The sequence below is a fragment of the Mobula hypostoma genome, chromosome 5 (genome assembly GCF_963921235.1).
Source record: "Mobula hypostoma chromosome 5, sMobHyp1.1, whole genome shotgun sequence".
Taxonomy (NCBI): Eukaryota; Metazoa; Chordata; class Chondrichthyes; order Myliobatiformes; family Myliobatidae; genus Mobula; species Mobula hypostoma.
The window spans coordinates 194,710,959-194,731,856 of record NC_086101.1 but is presented as its reverse complement, the minus strand read 5'-3'; the positions used below and the strand labels follow the sequence as shown (position 1 = coordinate 194,731,856).

The 20,898-nt window shown below is 51.7% G+C and overlaps 1 protein-coding gene across 2 annotated transcripts in view; it reads right to left on the bottom strand.

Moving 5' to 3' along the window:
* Positions 1-20,008, bottom strand: part of LOC134347263 (complement component C7-like) — a 76,568-nt gene extending 56,560 nt beyond the window's left edge. For both annotated transcript variants that reach the window (XM_063049637.1, XM_063049638.1), the window contains exons 1-7: positions 19,938-20,008; positions 15,755-15,798; positions 14,317-14,383; positions 13,023-13,164; positions 8,025-8,166; positions 4,779-4,917; positions 179-337 (exon numbers count right to left, since the gene is read on the bottom strand). In XM_063049637.1, coding sequence (XP_062905707.1) covers positions 179-337; positions 4,779-4,917; positions 8,025-8,166; positions 13,023-13,164; positions 14,317-14,383; positions 15,755-15,798; positions 19,938-19,943 — 699 coding nt within the window. In that variant the 5' untranslated portion in view covers positions 19,944-20,008. The remainder of the gene's footprint in view (positions 1-178; positions 338-4,778; positions 4,918-8,024; positions 8,167-13,022; positions 13,165-14,316; positions 14,384-15,754; positions 15,799-19,937) is intronic.
* Between the last annotated feature and the right edge of the window lie 890 nt (positions 20,009-20,898).

Below are 20,898 nucleotides of genomic sequence, written 5' to 3'. Positions count from 1 at the left end.
CGGCACCCCTGACTGCTCACCCTGGAACAGTCTGGGGCACAGTCCGGAGACAAAACAACGCCGGCCAGCCCACTGGGATTCCCCCTCGTGGATCAGCCTGGATTCACGATCCCATTCCCCGCACATCCCTCCTTCTCGCATCGTGAGGGGAGTTGGGGGGGGGGGTGTTCGGGGATACCTTTGACTTCTGGTTGTTTTTGTTTCTGAACGTGTTGTGTGCCTCATTGTAGCTGGAAAAAGTGCTCCGACCAGAGGCAGATAACGAGCCTCTCTCCTCCTTCATGTAGGACCAACTGCTCTGGTAGGCTCGGAACTTGAAATCATTCTTCACCTGCACCTGGAACCAGGAGTGCGAGGGTTAAACCAGACCACCTCCAACCTCAGAAAGGCACACTCAGAATAATCATGTAAGGGGGTTTCGTCTTTTATGTTACTGTGTAGGCTAATTAAAATAGCTTCTTTGTTATGTTACACTTGGGAATGCTTCTTTGTTATGTTAAACAATGAAAAAGTCCTTCCCGCTAGCAGTTTGTTGAATCGCGTTACTGATAAGAAGATGTTATGAACCAATTGGGATAGTTGTTATGTTTTTGGTGTATTTGAAGATACTGTATGCGCGGGGTTTTGGGGCAGAAGGCGGGAGAGAAAGACAGAGGATGGACCAGATGCTGTGAGTCCGCTAACGGGTTCGGACCCCGAGGAGGGCATTCGCAAGGAGAGGAGACGGAGATGGACTCGTGTGGAGCGTCTGGTCGACCACAATTGTTGGTCCCAGGCGGCCAGTCGAGGTGGTCCGAGGGGTCGCAGGGTGAAGAAGAAGAGTCCTGAGCTCCAACTGTTTGTGCACGAAGAGATTGAACTTTGATAAGTGTGGCACCTTTTATTATCCTTTTATATTTTATTCTCTCTTAATTATATAGTTCCAGTAATATCTATAAACTGTAAATCATTTAATCGTATCTGGTGTATTGTCTGTTATTTGGGCGGGGTGGGGTACCTCACACAGCATCCACACAAACCTAATTACCCAGTTTGGCGGGGCCGAGGGCTGTTTCCCTAGACGACAGCGAGCCGAGCGACCCTGAGGGTGGCCGGGGGCTACAATCAGAATCGGGTTCAATATCACTGGCGTAGGTTGTCAAATAGTACGTTTTGCAGCAGCAGTACACAGCAATATGTAATAATAATCATATATATAACTGTCATCATTCTCATGACATGGGCGACCAGGGTCTTTCCATGACCATGATTGTTCTGGGCAAATGTTTCTACACAAGTGGTTTGCCATTGCCTGCTTCTGGGCAGTGTCTTTACAAGACGGGTGACCCCCCAGCCATTACCAATACTCTTCAGAGATGGTCAGCCTGTTGTTAGTGGTCGCATAACCAGGACTTGTGATCTGCACTGGCTGCTCGTACGACCATCCACCACCTGCTCCCATGGCTACACCTGACCCTGATGGGGGCGGGGGGAGGGAGGGGAGGCTAAGCAAGTTCTACTCCTTACCCAAAGGGGAGCTGCAGGCTAGTGGAGGGAAGGGGAAGATGTACGTGCAAAATAAGAGTAGAAGAAGTGAGGTAGTGTTCATGGTTCATTGTCCATTCAGAAATCTGATGGTGGAAGCTGTTCCTGAAACACTGAGTGTGTGTCTTCAGGCTCCTGTGCCTCCTACCTGATGGTAGCAATGAGAGGAGGACATGTCCTGTGTGATGGGGGTCTTTAGTGATGGATGCCTCCTGTTTGAGGCATCACGTTTTGAGGATGTCCGCAGTGCTGGAGAGGCCAGTACCCATGATCGAGCTGGCTGAGTTTACAACTTTCTGCAGCTTTTTCCAACCCTGTGTGAGCGTACAGTTGTGTGTGCCAAGAGAGTGGGACAGTGGGCTAAGACATTCTGTACAGTTGTGTGTGTAGAGAGAGTGAGACAGTGGGCTAAGACATTCTGTACAGTTGTGTGTGTAGAGAGAGTGAGACAGTGGGCTAAGACATTCTGTACAGTTGTGTGTGTAGAGAGAGTGGGACAGTGGGCTAAGACATTCTGGACATTCTGTACGGTTGTGTGTGAAGAGAGAGTGGGACAGTGGGCTAAGACATTCTGTACGGTTGTGTGTGTAGAGAGAGTGGGACAGTGGGCTAAACACACATTCTGGAGGGGCACCAGTGTTGATTGTCAGTGAGGAGGAGATGTTATTTACAGGCACAAGGTGTGACACTGAGTGACTTTTTAATTTAATTCAAGGGTTTTGCAGGCTGATCCAGCATCTAATTGCCCCTTGTAAGTTGCCCTTCGGAAGCTGGTGATGAGCTGATGCAGGAAAGGAGAGGAGAGTGGAGGTAGAGAGGATGTTTCCATCAGTGGAGTTTGAGGAAAGGAAACGTTCTTTGGCAAACTTATTAATCTCTTTGCGAATAAATATTGAAGCTTTGCAAGGCATTGGTCAGGCCATATTTGGAAGTTTTGGGCCTTTTATCTAAGGAAAGATGTGCTAGCATTGGAGAAGATCCAGAGGAGATTCATGAGAATTGTTCTGGGATTTGAAGGGTTAACATACGAGGAGTGTTTGTTGGCTCTGGGTCTGTACTCAGTGGAGTTTAGAGGATTGAGGGGAGAATCTCACTGAAACCTATCAAATATTAAAAGGCCTCAATAGAGTGAATGTGAGGAGGATGTTTCCTGTAGTGGGAGAGTCTAGATGTCACAAGGGGGGCCTTGATGGTGGGCCCAAATGCAAGACACAGACACTGAAGTACTAGCAACAGGACAGGACTAGAGTTAGGGACGTGACTGGATGCAGTCTAGGAGCTGGGACAAGAACACAGACTTGGGCTAGGACATCGGCTAGGCAAGCAGGACCAGGACAAAGAACTGGGAACTAGGAGCCTGGGCTTGGACTCCGAGCCAGAGACTGGACAAGGACCCAGAACCTGGGTCTTGACTCGGGCTTGGACCCTGGAACTAGGTGAGGACATGATGTGGCTACAGGACTGGACATGGCTTGGGTTCTTCGAGGTGAGGACATGATGAGGCACATGGACAGGACGAGAACACGAAGCCTTGACTTGGGACGTCAGGAACCTCGGAACCTTGGACTTGGGACGACAGGAACCTCGGAACATAGAGCATGGGAACACGGAGCCTTGGACTTGTGAGACAGGAACACAGGGACATGGAACACAGAGCCGGGAACCCTCCTTGGGAACAGGACTTAGGGCCAGGACTCGACACAGAATGCTGAACACGACAAGATGGTACCCAACACTAGGTAGTGGCAAATGGCCAGACCTACCTAGCGAAGGCATGGACAGAGACAGTTCTCAACACTAGGTAGCGGCAAACAGCTGGACCTACCTAGCGAAGGCATGGACAGAGACAGTCCCCAACACTAGGTGGCAGCAAATGGCTGGACCTATCTAGCGAAGGCATGGATATAGAGACTGTCCCCAACAATAGGTGGCAGCAAACAGCCAGACCTACCTAGCAAAGGCGTGGACACAGAGACAGTTCCAACTCAACGATAGATAGTTCATTATCGTGACACGGCAAGGCTCCGGTCTCGCTCCGGTGGTAGAACTTGACCAGGTTGTGGAGCAAGGCCCCAGACACAGGTTACGGAGCAAGGCTTCAGAAGGAAGGGGCAGGGAAGGGAACAGTCCAGCCTCAGGGTAACAGCAAAGATGGCCTGGCTTACTCAACGGAAGCAAGGACAGGAAGGGACAGATCCAACTGCAGGGTAATGGCAAAGATGGCCTGACATACCCCACAGAGGCGAGGACAGGATACCGATGAGATGAACCAGCACCCACATTCGATCCCAGGACCACTTATATTCCCAGTCTCAAGACGAGCATCAGGTGCCTATGATTAAGTCCAACTGAAACAAGGGACAGCCAGAAGACCTGGTGTCTGGAGTCTATGGACCAGACCGTGAACCGGAACGCAGACTTCACGGACTGGACCATGACACTAGAACCTGAGGGCACAGTCTCAGAAAAGAGGGATGATCATTTAGAACAGAGGTGAGGAGGAGTTTATTTAGCTGGAGGGTGGTGAATCTGGAATTCATTGCCACAGACCAGAGCAACACACATGATGTGCTGGAGGAACTCAGCAGGTCAGGCAGTATCTATGAGGGGAATTAACTGTTGATATTTTAGTGTGAGAATGGAAAGGAAGGGGGAAGAAACCAGATTAAGAAGGAGCGGGAGAGAGGAAATTGTATAAACTAGAAGGTGATGGCTGAAGCCAGGTGGGTGTGGGAGGGGGATGAAGTAAGAAGCTGGGAGGTGATTGGTGTAAAAGGTAAACGCTGAAGAAGGAGGAATCTGATAGGAGAGGGGAATGGACATGGGAGTAAAGGAAGAAGGAGGGAAATCAGAGGGAGGTGAGGAGAAGAGAAGGAGTAAGATGGGAACTAGAATGGGCAATGGAAAAAGAGAGGAGGGGCAGAAATCACCAGAAGTTGGGAAAATCAATATTCATGCCAGCATGGCACCCAGATGGAATATGAGATGTTGCTTCCCAACCTGAGTGTGGCCTCATCGTGGCAGGAGAGGTGGCCATGGCCTGACATGTAAAATTGCAACCAATAAGGTGAATTGAAATTGGTAGCCAACGGGATGTCCGGCCTTAATCTGGAACCTCTTCTCCCCCATTACTTGTTGAGTTGTCCCCACCATTCACAGCCAGATAGGGTGGGGCTGCATGGGTTGGGTCTGGCCCAGGGCTGTATTGAGGGGGATCGTGGTCGAGGGCTCTCTCCTCACCCCCAGCCCCATACCTGGAAGGTGTACCGGAGGAGGCTCTGTGGAAGCCGATAATAGTTCCGAGTGTCCTCGCCAAAGACCTTCCGGCAGGTCCCCCCAAAAAACTTGGTGTTGATGACAGGCCTTCGAAACTCGCCCTTGATTATATCGAAACTCAAGGAGAAAGGGGAGGTGAGAGAGGACATTAAATTCACCACCACCCCTTCTTCCCCATCCCCGCCCACCTCACAGTCCCTCCTCCCTCCATCCAAAAGCTTCCATTCCCTTCTCGTTCCTCACCTCTCGATCTATTCACATTCCCTCCTTCCGATCACCCCCTCTCCAAAACACTAGCTTCCACACCCTGTGAAGGGTGTAGTAAGGTCTTCATCACACATACTGAAGAAAGGTCTCAGCCCAAAACGTCGACAGTTTATCATTTCCACAGATGCTGCCTGCTGAGTTCCTCCGACATTTTGTGTGTGTTGCTCTGGATTTCCATCATCTGCAGATTTTCTCCTGTAGTGCTTACACATCCCTCCATGACCTCACCCCTGTTCACCCCATCCCTCCATGAACTCACCCCTATCCATCACCATCCTCCATGAACTCACCCCTATCCATCACCATCCCTCCATGAACTCACCCCTATCCATTACCATCCCTCCATGAGCTCAACCCTATCCATCACCATCCCTCCATGAACTCACCCCAACCCTCCATCCCTCCATGAGCTCAACCCTATCCATCACCATCCCTCCATGAACTCACCTCTATCCATCACCATCCCTCCATGAACTCACCCCAACCCTCCATCCCTCCATGAGCTCAACCCTATCCATCACCATCCCTCCATGAACTCACCCCATCCATCACCATTCCTCCATGAACTCAACCCTATCCATCACCATCCCTCCATGAGCTCAACCCTATCCATCACCATCCCTCCATGAACTCACCCCAACCCTCCATCCCTCCATGACCTCACCCCTATCCATCACCATCCCTCCATGAACTCACCCCATCCCTCCATGAACTCACCCCTGTTCACCCCATCCCTCCATGAACTCACCCCTATCCATCACCATCCCTCCATGAACTCACCCCATCCATCACCATCCCTCCATGAACTCAACCCTATCCATCACCATCCCTCCATGAGCTCAACCCTATCCATCACCATCCCTCCATGAACTCACCCCAACCCTCCATCCCTCCATGACCTCACCCCTATCCATCACCATCCCTCCATGAACTCACCCCATCCCTCCATGAACTCACCCCTGTTCACCCCATCCCTCCATGAACTCACCCCTATCCATCACCATCCCTCCATGAACTCACCCCATCCATCACCATCCCTCCATGAACTCAACCCTATCAATCACCATCCCTCCATGAGCTCAACCCTATCCATCACCATCCCTCCATGAACTCACCCCAACCCTCCATCCCTCCATGACTTCACCCCTATCCATCACCATCCCTCCATGAACTCACCCCATCCCTCCATGAACTCACCCTGTTCACCCCATCCCTCCATGAACTCACCCCTATCCATCACCATCCCTCCATGAACTCAACCCTATGCATCACCATCCCTCCATGAACTCATCCCTATCCATCCCCATCCCTCCATGAGCTCAACCCTATCCATCACCATCCCTCCATGAACTCACCCCTATCCATCCCCATCCCTCCATGAGCTCAACCCTATCCATCACCATCCCTCCATGAACTCATCCCTATCCATCCCCATCCCTCCATGAGCTCAACCCTATCCATCATCATCTCTCCATGAACTCATCCCTATCCATCCCCATCCCTCCATGAACTCACCCCATCCCTCCATGAACTCACCTCTATCCATCACCATCCCTCCATGAACTCACCCCTATCCATCACCATCTCTCCATGAACTCAACCCTATCCATCACCATCTCTCCATGAACTCAACCCTATCCATCACCATCCCTCCATGAACTCACCCCTCTCCATCACCATCCCTCCATGAACTCACCCCATCCCTCCATGAACTCACCCCATCCATCCCCATCCCTCCATGGACTCACCCCTATCCATCACTATCCCTCCATGAACTCACCCCATCCATCCCCATCCCTCCATGAACTCACCCCTATCCATCACCATCCCTCCATGAACTCACCCCTATCCATCACCATCCCTCCATGAGCTCAACCCTATCCATCACCATCCCTCCATGAACTCACCCCAACCCTCCATCCCTCCATGACCTCACCCCTATCCATCACCATCCCTCCATGAACTCACCCCTATCCATCACCATCCCTCCATGAACTCACCCCTATCCATCCCCATCCCTCCATGAACTCACCCCTGTTCACCCCATCCCTCCATGAACTCACCCCTATCCATCATCATCTCTCCATGAACTCAACCCTATCCATCACCATCTCTCCATGAACTCAACCCTATGCATCACCATCCCTCCATGAACTCACCCCTCTCCATCACCATCCCTCCATGAACTCAGCCCATCCCTCCATGAACTCACCCTTATCCATCACCATCCCTCCATGAACTCACCCCATCCCTCCATGAACTCACCCCATCCATCCCCATCCCTCCATGGACTCACCCCTATCCATCACTATCCCTCCATGAACTCACCCCATCCATCCCCATCCCTCCATGAACTCACCCCTATCCATCACCATCCCTCCATGAACTCACCCCATCCATCCCCATCCCTCCATGGACTCACCCCTATCCATCACCTACAGACTTCTCCATCCTCCAACTTTCTCCAATTCCACCAGTACATACTTTCCTTCCCGAACCTCTCCCTCCATATCCCTCAGTTACCTATCATTCTTCCCCTTCATTTCTCAACTCCTTGCCACTCTTTCTAGACCCTTGGGTCCCTGACCCTCCTGCTCTGCACCATCTTTCAACCCTCCCTGTCCCTTCCCTGACCCTCCTGCTCCCCAACCTTTCACACCTCTCTCTCCCTTTTCCCTTTACACACTTCCCTCTTTCCCCTTTCCCTTCAAATACCCTCTTTCTCCTCCCTTCCCCTTCACATCTCTCTCTTCCCTCCCCTTCACACTCCTCCCCTTCCTCCCCCTCCCCTTCACACTCCCTCTCTCACCTCCCCTCCCCTTCACACTCCTCCCCCTCCCTCTCTCCTCCCGTTTCCCATCACGCTCCTCTCCTGCATTGCCACCTGCTGAGAACTTGTGCACTCGAACACCCGTCCTTCCCCTTCGCTGGACCCCGGGGTGCCATCAACCACCTACCCATTTCCAGTCAGCTCGGCCTGAGGTGGAATCTTGTCGATGTCACAGGCCATTCTCCGTTCTTCACAGCCGGTCTCGTCAGAGCCGTCTCCCTCACAATCCTCGTCCCCATTACACACCAGGGTCTGACTGATGCATTGACCTGAGGCAGAAATCCTCACTGATCACATTTGCTACTCAACCCTTTCCCAGTTACACACCGGGGTCTGACTGACCTGAGGCAGAAACCCCCACTTTGCCATTTTGCCCCGTGTCAGTTACACACCAGGGTCTGACTGACACACTGACCTGTAGCAGAAATCCCCACCGATCACATCCAGATTTCACACTCATCTTCGTCGCACACCAGAGTCAAACTTTGACAAAAATCTTTCAATGTGTGGTGGAGAGTTTATTGACTGGCTGGATCATAGCCTGGTATGGAAACACCAACGTTCTTGAGCAGAAAATCCTACAAAAGGTAACGGATACAGCCCAGTCCATCCAGGCAAAGCTCTCCCCACCACTGAGCTCATCTACATGAAACGCTGTCGCAGGAAAGCAACATCCACCATCAGGGTCTCCCACCACCCAGCCTCAGCATCACATCGCTGCTCTTGTATTCTAGTCCTCTTGAAGTGAATGCTAACATTGTAATTGCCTTCCTCACCACCGACTACATGTAAGTTAACCTTTCAGGTGTTCTGCACAAGGACTCCCAAGTCCCTTTGCATCTCAGATATTTGGAATTTCTCCCTATTTAGAAAATAGTCTGCACATTTATTTCTACTACCAAAGTGTATAACCATGCATTTTCCAACAGTATATTTTATTTGCCACTTTCTTTCCCATTATCCTCATCTGTCTAAATCCTTCTGTAGCCTACCTATTTCCTCAGCACTAACTGTCCCTCCACCAATCTTTGTATCATCTGCAAATTTGGCAACAAAGCCATCTATTTCATCATCTAAATCTGATATACAGCATAAAAAGAAATGGTCCCAATACTGACCCCTATGGAACACCACTAGCCACTCACTGGCAGCCAACCAGAAAATGATCCTTTTATTCCCACTGCCTCCTATCCTGTAATACTGTGGGCTTTTAACTTGGTATGTTTCCTCATGTGTGGCACCTTGATAAAGCCTTCTGAAAGTCCAAATATACAACATCCACTGCATCTCCTTTATCTATCCTACTTGTAATCTCCTCAAAGAATTCCAACAGGTTCATCAGGTAGGATTTTCCCTGAAGAGAACCATGCTGACTTCGTACTATCTTGTCTTGTTCACTAAGTACTTCATCACCTCATCCTTCACAATTGACTCTAACATCTTCCCTACCACTGAGGTCAGGCCAACTGGTCTATAATTTTCTTTCTGCTCCCTTCCTCTTTTCTTAAAGAGTGGAGTTTCATTTGCAATTTTCCAGTCCTCTGGCACCATGCCAGAGTCCAATGATTTTTGAAAGATCATTTCTAATGCCACCACAATCTCTAGCACTACCTCTTTCAGAACCCTAGGGTGCGATTCATCTGGTCCAGGTGACTTATGTACCTTTAGGTCTTTCAGCTTTTTGAGCCCCTTGTAATAGTAACTGCACTCACTTCTCTTCCCTCACACCCTTCAACATCTGGCACACTGCTTGTCCCCCATTATTATTTCTCTGGCTTCGTTTTCTAGCAGTCCTATATCCACTCTCATCTCACTTTTATTTTTTACATACTTGAAAAAGTTTTTACCATCCACTTTGATATAGTTTGCTAGCTTACTTTCATATTTCATCTTTTCCCTCCAAATGATTCTTTTAAGTTGCTCTCTGTAGGGTTTTAAAAGCTTCCCAATCCTCTGTCTTACCACTAATTTTTGCTTTGTTGTATGCCCTCTATTTTGTTTTTACATTAGCTTTGCCTTCCCTTGTCACCCATGGTTGTAATATTTTGCCATTTGAGTATTTACTCATTTTTGGAATACATCTATCCTGTACCTTACTAATTTTTTTTCCCAGAACTCAGGCCATTGCTGCTCTGCTGACATCCCTGCCAGCATCTCCTTCCAGTTTACTTTGGCCAACTCCTCTCTCATACCACTGTCATTTCCTTTACTCCACTGAAATACTGCCACATCAGACTTTATTTTCTCCCTATCAAATTTCAAGTTGAACTCAATTATATTGTGATCACTGTCTCCTAAAGGTTCTTTTATCTTAAGCTCCCTAATTGCCTTCGGTTCATTACATAACATCCAATCCAGTATAGCTGATCCCCTAGTAGGCTCAACGACAAACTGCTCTAAAAAGCCATCTCTTAGACATTCAACAAACTCACTCTTTTGAGATCCATTACCAAGCTGATTTTCCTGATCGATGTGCATGTTAAAATCTCCCATGACTATCATAACATTGCCCTTTTGACACACCTTTTCTATTTCCTGTTGTAACCTGTGGTCCACCTCCCAGCCGCTGTTGGGAGGCCTGAATATAACTGCCATCAACGTCCTTTTACCCTTGCAGTTTCTTAACTCAACCCACAAGGATTCAACATCTTCCAGTCATAGGTCACATCTTTCTACTGATTTGATGCCATTCTTGATTAGCAGAGCCACACCACCCCCTCTGCCTACCTTCCTATCCCTCTGATACAATGTGTAACCTTGGGCTTTTAGCTTCAACCACAACCATCCCTCAGCCATAATTCACAATGGTGTAAGAGGAATGCCTGCAAGAAGATGCATCTCAGGGTTGTATATGGTGACATACCTGTACTTTGATATTAAATGTGCTTTGACAGCCCGCCTTCTTATTTCATCCTCCCTCCCCGACCCACCTACTCTTTAGTTGGGATCAAATCCTCAGTGACCAATCATCCAGTCTTAACTTTTCACCTGCACTGAACTTTCTCTGTAACTGTAACACTTCATTCTGCATTCTGTTACTGTTTTCCTGTGTAATACCTCAACGCACTGTGAAATGGTTTGATCTGCAGGAACAGTATCAAGGCAGGTTTTTCACTTTCTGGGTACAGTATCTGTGACAATAATAAACCAAGTCCGATTCCACTGTCAGCAGATACCAGACGGGCTGAAGGACATGATCCTGTTGTGTGTGGCTCTCTCTGACTGTGCTGACCCTCCACCCCAACTGACCCAGACTCCAAAACGTCTCCCCTCTCTCCGGGACCTGATCCCATGCGGTGTGAGCTGTCTGTCAGGAGCACCCTCTGTAACGGAATTGAGTCAGAGAGCACGAAAGCAGAGAAACTGGCATTTGGCCCATCTAGTCAGTGTTGAAATATTAATCTACCTAGCCCATCAACCTGCACCATAGCTCTCAGTACCCCCCCATCCATGTACCAATCAAACTTTCTCTTAAATGTTGAGATTGACCTGGCATTTACCACTTGCTCTGTCAGCTCGTTCCACGCTCTCACCACCCTCATGTTCACCTTAAACTTTTCACCTTTCACCCTTAACCCATGACCTTTGGTTGTAGTCTCACTTGTCAGTGGAAAAAAGCCTGCTTGCATTTACGATCTATACCCCTCATAACTTTGTATACCTCCATCAAATCTCCCCTCAATCTACGTTCCGAAGAATACAATCCTAACCAATTCAATCTGCCCTCATAACTCAGGTCCTCCAGACCCAGCAAGGCTCCTTCAAACTTATTTACATCTTTCCTGTAGGTAGGTGACCAAAACTGCACACAACACTCCAAATTAGGCCTCACCCACGTCTTATACAACCTCAATGTAACAACCCATCTCCTGTCCTGTCCCACACCACACTGGCTGGTCTTCTGCGCATTGAATCCGGCTACTCCCATACCCCCAGCCTACCCCCGCCTGTGGTCATCCTGGTGGTTCTCTCCTCCCCTTTACGCAGGAGTCCCGTGGTGGGGAGCGATGGGACTCGCAGAGTGGATAAACAGGTTTACGCTGCTCTTGAGACACCCACCACAGCGTCAAACCCTGTTGCTTCAACTCCTCACACTTACCCTCCCCCAAATATCTCACAGCCCCCACCTTGTCGACTCTCCTTGTCCCTGTCCACACTCAACCACCAACCCCGTCATTCACGCCTTTCCCTTCATATTATCCCCACACTCCCTGTTTCTATTTCCACCTAACCCCCACAAACCTCTCCCGTTCCCACAAACCCCACCTCCTCCTTCAACCCCTCCCTCTCCTATTCCATCAACACAATCTCCCCATCAACCTCTCCCTCTCCCATTTACTCAAACCCCTCCTTCTCCCATTCCATCAACACAATCTCCCCATCAATCCCTCCCTCTCCCATTTCCTCAAATCCCACCTCCTCCATCAACACAATCTCCCCATCAACCCCTCCCTCTCCCATTTCCTCAAACCCCTCCTTCTCCCATTCTGTCAACACAATCTCCCCATCAACCCCTCCCTCTCCCATTTCCTCAACCTCCACCTCCTCCATCAACCCCCTCTCCCGTTCCCACTAACACCCTGTCTTTCCCATTCACTCAAGACCACCTCCTCCATCAACCCTCCACCTGCTCCCTCAACTTCTCCCTCTCCCATTCCCTCAAACTCCTTCTCCTAATCCCTCAACCCCTCCCTTTCCCATTTCCACAACCCCAACACCTCCATCAACCTCTCCCTCCTCATTATATATCAACCCCTCCCTCTCCTATTCCCTCAACCTCTCCCTCTCCCATTTCCTCAATTTCTCCCTCTCCCATTCCCTTATCCCCTCCATCTCCCATTCCTTCAGCCCCTCCCTCTCCCATTCCCTCATCCCCTCCATCTCCCATTCCCTCAGCCCCTCCCTCTCCCAATCCCTCAACACCACCATCCTCCATTCCCACAACCCCCACCTCCATTCCCACAACCCCATCCTGATTGCCTCCTCTCAATCCTCATCTCCCTCTCCCCTTCTCTCTCCTCACCCCTCTGCCCTTCACATCCTCCCAAATCTCCTCTCAACAGCCACCCCTCACCTCCTGAGTCTGCCCCTCACTGCCTTGGCCTTCCGCAGCCAGGAGACAAACCTGAGGCACAGCGGAACTTGTCCCCGCAGCCCTCCTCCACAGGGCAGCCCCGGGTGGGTGTGCAGGAACGCATCTCGAACCGTTCCCCAGTGCACGGTCTGCCCCCGAACTCCGCAAACTCCGCCACTGCTCTCCAGCGGCTCTGCAACACGGGAGGGGGTGTGAGGGTCACACATCTGTACCTGGGGCAACCAAACCCCCACCACTACCCACTGCACACTGTGCCACATGCACATGGGCTGGAGAGAAAAAACCAGCCAAGGCCCAAATGCCAACTCCGACAGGCCCCTCTGTCCCTCTGTCCCCGAAAGTAGAGTGAGTGTGTATGTGTGATCTGTGTGTGTGTCTGTGTGAGTGTGATCTGTGTGTGTGTGTCTGTGTGTGTGTGAGATCTGTGTGTGTGTGTGTGTGAGTGAGTGTGTGTGTGTGATCTGTGTGTGTGTGTCTGTGTGTGTGTGAGATCTGTGTGTGTGTGTGTGTGTGTGTGTGATCTGTGTGTGTGTCTGTGTGAGTGTGTGTGTGTGTGTGTGATCTGTGTGTGTTTGTGTGTGTGTGTTTGTGTGTGTGTGTGTGTGTGTGTGTGTGTGTGATCTGTGTGTGTTTGTGTGTGTGTGTGTGTGATCTGTGTGTGTGTGTCTGTGTGTGTGTGAGATCTGTGTGTGTGTGTGTGTGTGTGTGATCTGTGTGTGTGTCTGTGTGAGTGTGTGTGTGTGTGTGTGATCTGTGTGTGTTTGTGTGTGTGTGTTGTGTGTGTGTGTGTGTGTGTGTGTGTGTGTGTGTGTGTGATCTGTGTGTGTTTGTGTGTGTGTGTGTGTGTGTGTGATCTGTCTGTGTGTGTTATCTGTGTGTACGTGTGTGTGCGTATGTTTATTTTTGTGTGTGTGAGCACAGATAATTCTGTGGGTCAGCGATGTTTAATTCCACCTGCGATGGTTGTGTGAGTGTACGTCAGAGTAAAGTGTGTGTGTCTGCATGTACAGGAGAGTGTGTGAGTAGCTGTGAATATGTGTATGTGTGTCTGAATCCCTTTGCCAGTACAGGATGGGTGGGGGGGATTGTTAGTCAGTCAGGGTTAACTGCTCCGTCCCATTACCCCCCGCCTCATCTTCATCCTCAACCTCTTCACTCAAGCTCCCCTCCTCTCCTATCCCCCTGCCCACCTCACTCTACATCACCTCACCCCTCTCCGCCCCTCCTGTCTCAAAGGGTACACACCGGGTGAGTGGGTGAGGATAGGGGGGAAGGTTTAGGGTGGGCGGGGTGTGGGTCCGGGCGGATGGGGGTAAACTCTAACCTGTGTGTGGTTGCAACCCTCACACTCGCTCCACGGGGTGAAGGGGCCCCAACGGCACTGACGGGCACTGCAGGAGACGGACGGGGCATTGTGAAAGAGAAAACAAACAGACACACCCACCCTAACGTCACAAACCCAACACCACACTCAACCTCACATCTCAAACCCAACACCACACTCAACCTCACATCTCAAACCCAACACCACACCCTCACATCTCAAACCCAACACCACACCCTCACATCTCAAACCCAACACCACGCCCTCACATCTCAAACCCAACACCACGTCCTCACATCTCAAACCCAACACCACACTCAACCTCACATCTCAAACCCAACACCACACCCTCACATCTCAAACCCAACACCACACTCAACCTCACATCTCAAACCCAACACCACACCCTCACATCTCAAACCCAACACCACGCCCTCAATCTCAAACTCAACACCACACTCACCCTCACATCTCAAACCCAACACCACACTGACCTTCACATCTCAAACCCAACTGCTCACCCACCCTCACATCTCAAACCCAACAGCACCCTCCCTCACATCTCAAACCCAACAGCACCCTCCCTCACATCTCAAAACCCAACACCAGACCCTCACATCTCAAACCCAACAGCACACCCTCCCTCACATCTCAAACCCAACACCAGATCCACCCTCACATCTCAAACTGAAAACCACACCGACCCTCACATCTCAAACTCTCCAGCCACACACTGCCAACCCAACTGCTTGCAGGGAAACCCAACTCTTACTGACCTCCACCCTCACTGACCCCCATTGAGCCCCACCATCACTGACTAACCCCACCTGACTGACTCCCACATTTACTGACTGACCCTCACTAACCTCCATCCCCACTGACTGACCGACACAGTCACTACCCCACTCTCACTGACTGACCCTTTCATTTAGTGACTAACCAACAACCTCACGGACTGACCTTCACCCTCACTGACCGTGACCCTCACTAACTTCTACCCCCACTGACTGACCCCCCACAATCAGTACCCCACTCTCACGGACTGACCCCACTCTCAGTGACCCACACCCTGACTGACCCCCAAACTCTCTGAGCTCCACCCTCACTGACTAACCCCACCCTTACTGACCCCTACTGAGCCCAACCATCACTGACTGACACCCAATCTCACTGACCCATAACCCTACTCACCCGCACTGATTGACCTCAAACTGACCCTCACTGTCTCTGACTGACCTCCAAGCCCACTGACCGCCCCTCACATCTACTGACCACACTCTTAGTGACTGATCTCTGGTCCCATTGACCCCACACTCATTGACTGACCACCACACCTACTGACTGGCCCACAATCACTGAATGAGCCACACCCACAATGACCTCCACCCTGACTGACCCCCAGCGCACTGTGTCCTCCCCCGAACCAAGGGTCACTTACTTCCCTTTCGCATGGGTCAGTAGCAAGCAGATGGACAGCAGGGCCTGCGAAAGAGAGAGAGACCAAATGAGTTCCTGCACCTCAGGCCACTGAGTCATTCACACCATCCACGTCACTGTTGGTATGGTCAGTGTGTTCAGATAACCCCTTATCCAAGGAGAAATTCAACCCCCTGACACCTCCTCCTCTCTCCCCTCACCCTCTCTCTCCCCCTCACCCTCTCTCCCTCCTTACTTCCTCTCTCTCCCTCCTCCCACTCTCTCTCCCGCTCACCGTCTCACCCCTTCACCCCCTCTCTCTCTCTCCCTCCCTCTCTCTCTCCCCTCTCTCTCTTCCCTCACCCACTTCTCTCCCCCTCTCTCCCCCTCACCCTCTCCCCTCCCCTTCTCTCTTCCCTCACCCTCTCTCCCCCCTCTCTCCCTCACCCTCCCTCTCACCTCACTCTCTCTCTCCTCCTCACCCTCTCTCTCCCCCTCCCCCTCACTCTCCCCCACCCTCTCTCTCTCCCTCACCCCCTCTCTCGCTCATTCTCTCTCTCCCTCATCTTCTCCCCATCATCCTCTCTACCCCTCACCCTTTTTCTCCCTACCCTCTTGCCCCTTCACCCTCTTTACCCCCACACCCTAACTCACCCTCTCTCTCTCCCTCACCCCCTCTCTCGCTCATCCTCTCTCTCCCTCATCTTCTCCCCATCATTCTCTCTACCCCTCACCCTTTTTCTCCCTACCCTCTTGCCCCCTCACCCTCTTTACCCCCACACCCTAACTCACCCTCTCTCCCCTTCACCATCTCTCCCCTTTTCCCCTTTCCCCTCCCTCTCTTCCGATCACCCTCTCTCCCCCCCACTCTCTCCCCTTCACCGTCTCTACCCCTCCCCTTCTTACCCCCCTCATTCTCTCTCTTCCTCTCCCTCCCTCCCTCCCCCTCACCCTCTCTCACTCCTCACTCTCCCTATCCCAGGGCAGTTGTCTCTTGTCCTCTGATCTATTGTCTCTGTGACCCGGATTGAAGACAACTTTCCCCAGTGTGGTGACTGTCCTGGATTTTAGCCTCCTGCTCTCATGCTGACACAGATGGACTGCCCCAGGGGGCACACTGTGTGGGTGTGGGTGTGGTTGTGATTGTGGGTGTGTGTGGGAGTGAGTGTGGGTGTGGGTGTGGGTGTGAGTGTGGCTCTGGGTGTGGGTGTGGGTGTGAGTGTGTGTGTGAGTGTTGCTCTGGGTGTGGGTGTGAGTGTGTGTGTGGGTGTGAGTGTGGCTCTGGGTGTGGGTGTGGGTATGAGTGTGTGTGTGAGTGTGGCTCTGGGTGTGGGTGTGGGTGTGAGTGTGGCTCTGGGTGTGGGTGTGGGTGTGAGTGTGTGTGTGAGTGTGGCTCTGGGTGTGGGTGTGGGTGTGAGTGTGGCTCTGGGTGTGGGTGTGGGTGTGAGTGTGTGTGTGAGTGTGGCTCTGGGTGTGGGTGTGGGTGTGAGTGTGGCTCTGGGTGTGGCTCTGGGTGTGAGTGTGTGTGTGAGTGTGGCTCTGGGTGTGGGTGTGGGTGTGAGTGTGGGTGGGTGTGGGTGTGGGTGTGAGTGTGGCTCTGGGTGTGGGTGTGGGTATGAGTGTGTGTGTGAGTGTGGCTCTGGGTGTGGGTGTGGGTGTGAGTGTGGCTCTGGGTGTGGGTGTGGGTGTGAGTGTGTGTGTGAGTGTGGCTCTGGGTGTGGGTGTGTGTGTGTGTGTGTGTGTGTGAGTGTGGGTGTGGGTGTGGGTGTGAGTGTGGCTCTGGGTGTGGCTCTGGGTGTGAGTGTGTGTGTGGGTGTGGGTGTGGGTGTGAGTGTGGGTGGGTGTGGGTGTGGGTGTGAGTGTGGCTCTGGGTGTGGGTGTGAGTGTGTGTGTGAGTGTGGCTCTGGGTGTGGGTGTGAGTGTGGGTGTGTGTGAGAATGTGAGTGTGGGTGTGAGTGTGGCTCTGGGTGTGGGTGTGGCTGTGAGTGTGGGTGTGTGTGGGTGTGAGTGTGGCTCTGGGTGTGGGTGTGGCTGTGAGTGTGGGTGTGTGTGAGAATGTGAGTGTGGGTGTGTGTGGGTGTGAGTGTGAGTGTGGGTGTCGGCATGTGTGTCAGTGTGGACAAGCTCATGGACACTTCCCAGATTAGTGACGGTTTATCGAGGTGGGTGACTGTGGGAGTAACAGGAGGATAACAAGTTTCAGAACAGGCCTTTCAGCCCATCAGTCTATGCAAACCCTGAACCACAAGATCCCAACATATTCTGCATGCTTTGTCATTCCAGCCCAGATTCCAGCACTAGGGTGTAATTAATCCACCGTCCCCTGCACGTTGGGCATCAGAGCACCCGCTGGGGCGGTGGTGGGCACAATCGTTGGGAAGATGTCACAAATTCCAGACGGACAGCTCCGGCTGTCGGGATTGAACTTGGTGTGGTGGTGACGGCAGTGGGAGGGGGACCCCAGCTCAGCTGGGATGATGGTGGAGAAACTCACGGACGACGGGATCCTGACCCCCAGCACTCTGCAAGACAGAGATCTGCCGAGACAGCTTCCTGAATGGATCAGATCACGGAGGATCGGGTGGACCTCTCTTTATCAAAGCTCATCCAGGCCATTCCTTCATGGCTGATTTATTAATCCTCTCAACCCCATTCTCCTGCCTGCACTCCGTATCCTTCAATGCCCCACCTAATCAAGACCCTATCAACCTCATTGGGTATATTTAAAGTATACCCAGTGACCTGCTCTCCACAGACGTCTGTGGCAGTGGGTTCCACAGATTCACCATCCTCGAGCTAAAGAAATCCTCTTCTCTGTTCTCTGCCCTCTGGTCCACTCTTGGAAACATCCTCTCTACATCCACTCTATCTTGGCCTTTCAGCATTTGATATGTTTCAACGAGATTTCCCCTTCCACCCCAGAATGTTCCCTCTAAAGGTTTTCACAGATACACGGACGAACCATTGCTCAGATTTTTACACAGCACTTTATATATTAAAAAAAAATTTCAGCTGCTTGGTAACGAAGGCTACGTGCGCGAGACCATTTCTGTTACTGTGCGGCCGCGCAGCTTAACGGGATCAGTGATCACCACCGTGTTTCTAAACTCCAGCGATTACAGGCCCAGAGCTATCAGAACACTCTCATTCATTAACCCTTTCATTCCCGGGATCATTCTCCTGAACCTTCGCCAATGCCAGCCCATCCTTTCTTAGACACCGTCGTCATTATGTGCCATGTCACACGACGTGGGTAATCATGGTCTTCCAGCTGTCTTTGACTATGATTGTTCCTGGAAAACTCTTCTACAAAAGTGGTTTGCCACTGCTTTATCCTACGCAGTGTCTTTACAGGATGGGTGACCTCAGCCATAATCAATACCCTTCAGAGATTGTCTGCCTGGCATCAGTGGTTGGATAACCGGGACTGGTGATCTGCACCAGTTGCTCAAACATCCATCCGCCACCTGCTCCCAGGGCTTCACATTTCTTAGATAAGGAACCCAAAGCTGCTCACAACACTCCGCGCGGTCTGACCACTGTCTTATAAAGCCTCAGCGTTACATCCCTGCGTTCGTATTCAGTCCTTTGGGCAAAATATAAATGGGGGAGTGGGGAGCATAGATTGGGAATTCTCTGCCTATGCAGTGTGGAAAACTGAGAGGAATTGCATTAGCACTGTAGGGGAATCGTCTCCTGAGCGGTGGGGAAAGATCGGGGGGGGGGGAAGAGTGGTGGGAGGGTGTTGTTCTATCAGGAACCAGCACAGTCATCAGGCCAAATGGCCTTCCCTGCTGTCCACGTTCTTGGGCACAGCTCTCCCCTCCTCTCCCCAAGCCCTGGCACGGATCTGGGCACAGCTCTCCCCTCCTCTCCCTCAAGCCCTGGCAGGGATCTGGGCACAGTTCTCCCCCAAGCCCTGGCACGGATCTGCAGGAGGGAGCATCACCACCCTGCAGTACTGCGAGTCCTTCGCCCCACCGCACCCCTCAGCCCCAGCACCCAGTCTGACCCCCACAGGGCTGAGGGGGTGGTGAGAGTGGACGGCCCACCCCCTTGGCACACTGAGAGTTGAGAGCGCTCTGCTCACTGCAAACCCCTCACCCCTCACCCCTCGTGTGGCTGGGGCCATTCCAGTGGGTTTGGGCCTACTCCCTTCCCCACCCCAGCCGTCGCGTGGTGCCCGGGGAGGGCAGGAGCCGTACCTTCATGCTGTGCTCTCCGCCCTCAGTTTAAGTGACAGCAGCCTGGGTCCGTCCGTCTGCAGCCTCTCTCACAGATTGCAGCAGGCACTGATTTCACAATCTGGGGACCCCGGAGGGGAGGTTCTGAAAAACTGGTTCTCATCACCGGCCACCCAGCTCCTGGAAATGCTAACGAGAGGGAGGGAAGGAAGAAGAGACGGTGAGAGAGAGAGAGAGAGAAACAGAGAGAATGTAAGAGAGTGAGAGACAGAAGAGGAGAGGAAGGAAGAGGGAGAGATAAGGGACAGGAGGGAGAGATGGAAGGGAGGAGGGAGAGGGAGAGGAAGGGGAACAGGACGGTAAGTGTGTGTGAGAGAGAGAGGAGCCGGGGAGAGTGAAGGGAGGTAGACATGTACAGGTTGGGGATTCGGTGTGTGAGAGACAGAGAGAGAAAAGGTGAGAGGAGAGTGAATGTGAGGGAGAAGAGAGGGTGAGAGACAGAGAGAGGTTTGAGAGAGAGAGAGAGAGAGGAAAGAAATAAGAGAGAGGGGAAGAGAGATGGGGCAAGAGGGCAAGAAGAGAGGGGTATTAAAGGAGAAAGGAAGATATGTGGACAGAGATAGCAAGAAATAGCGAAAGTGTGGGAAAGGGAGGGAGAAGTAGAGAGAGGGAAAGAAGGAGGGAGATGAAGAGAGAGTGGGAGAGTGGAAGGAGGAGAGGTTTGAGGTTGAGTTAGGAGAGAGAGGGTAAGTGACAGAGAAGAGATGGGGGCTGGAGTGGGAGAGAAAGGGAAAGGGGGAAGATGAGAGGGGGTAGGGGAAAGGGAGAGGTGGGGATGAAGATAGTAGAGAGAGGGCATGAAATACCGGCAGATTGTCAGAAAGCGAGGGAAGGAGTGAGTGAGAGTGAGGGAGAGAAACGGAGCCTGGCAGGCTACAGTTAGGAAGTGGAAGTCATTTTACAAATGATTCCGGAGGGTCAG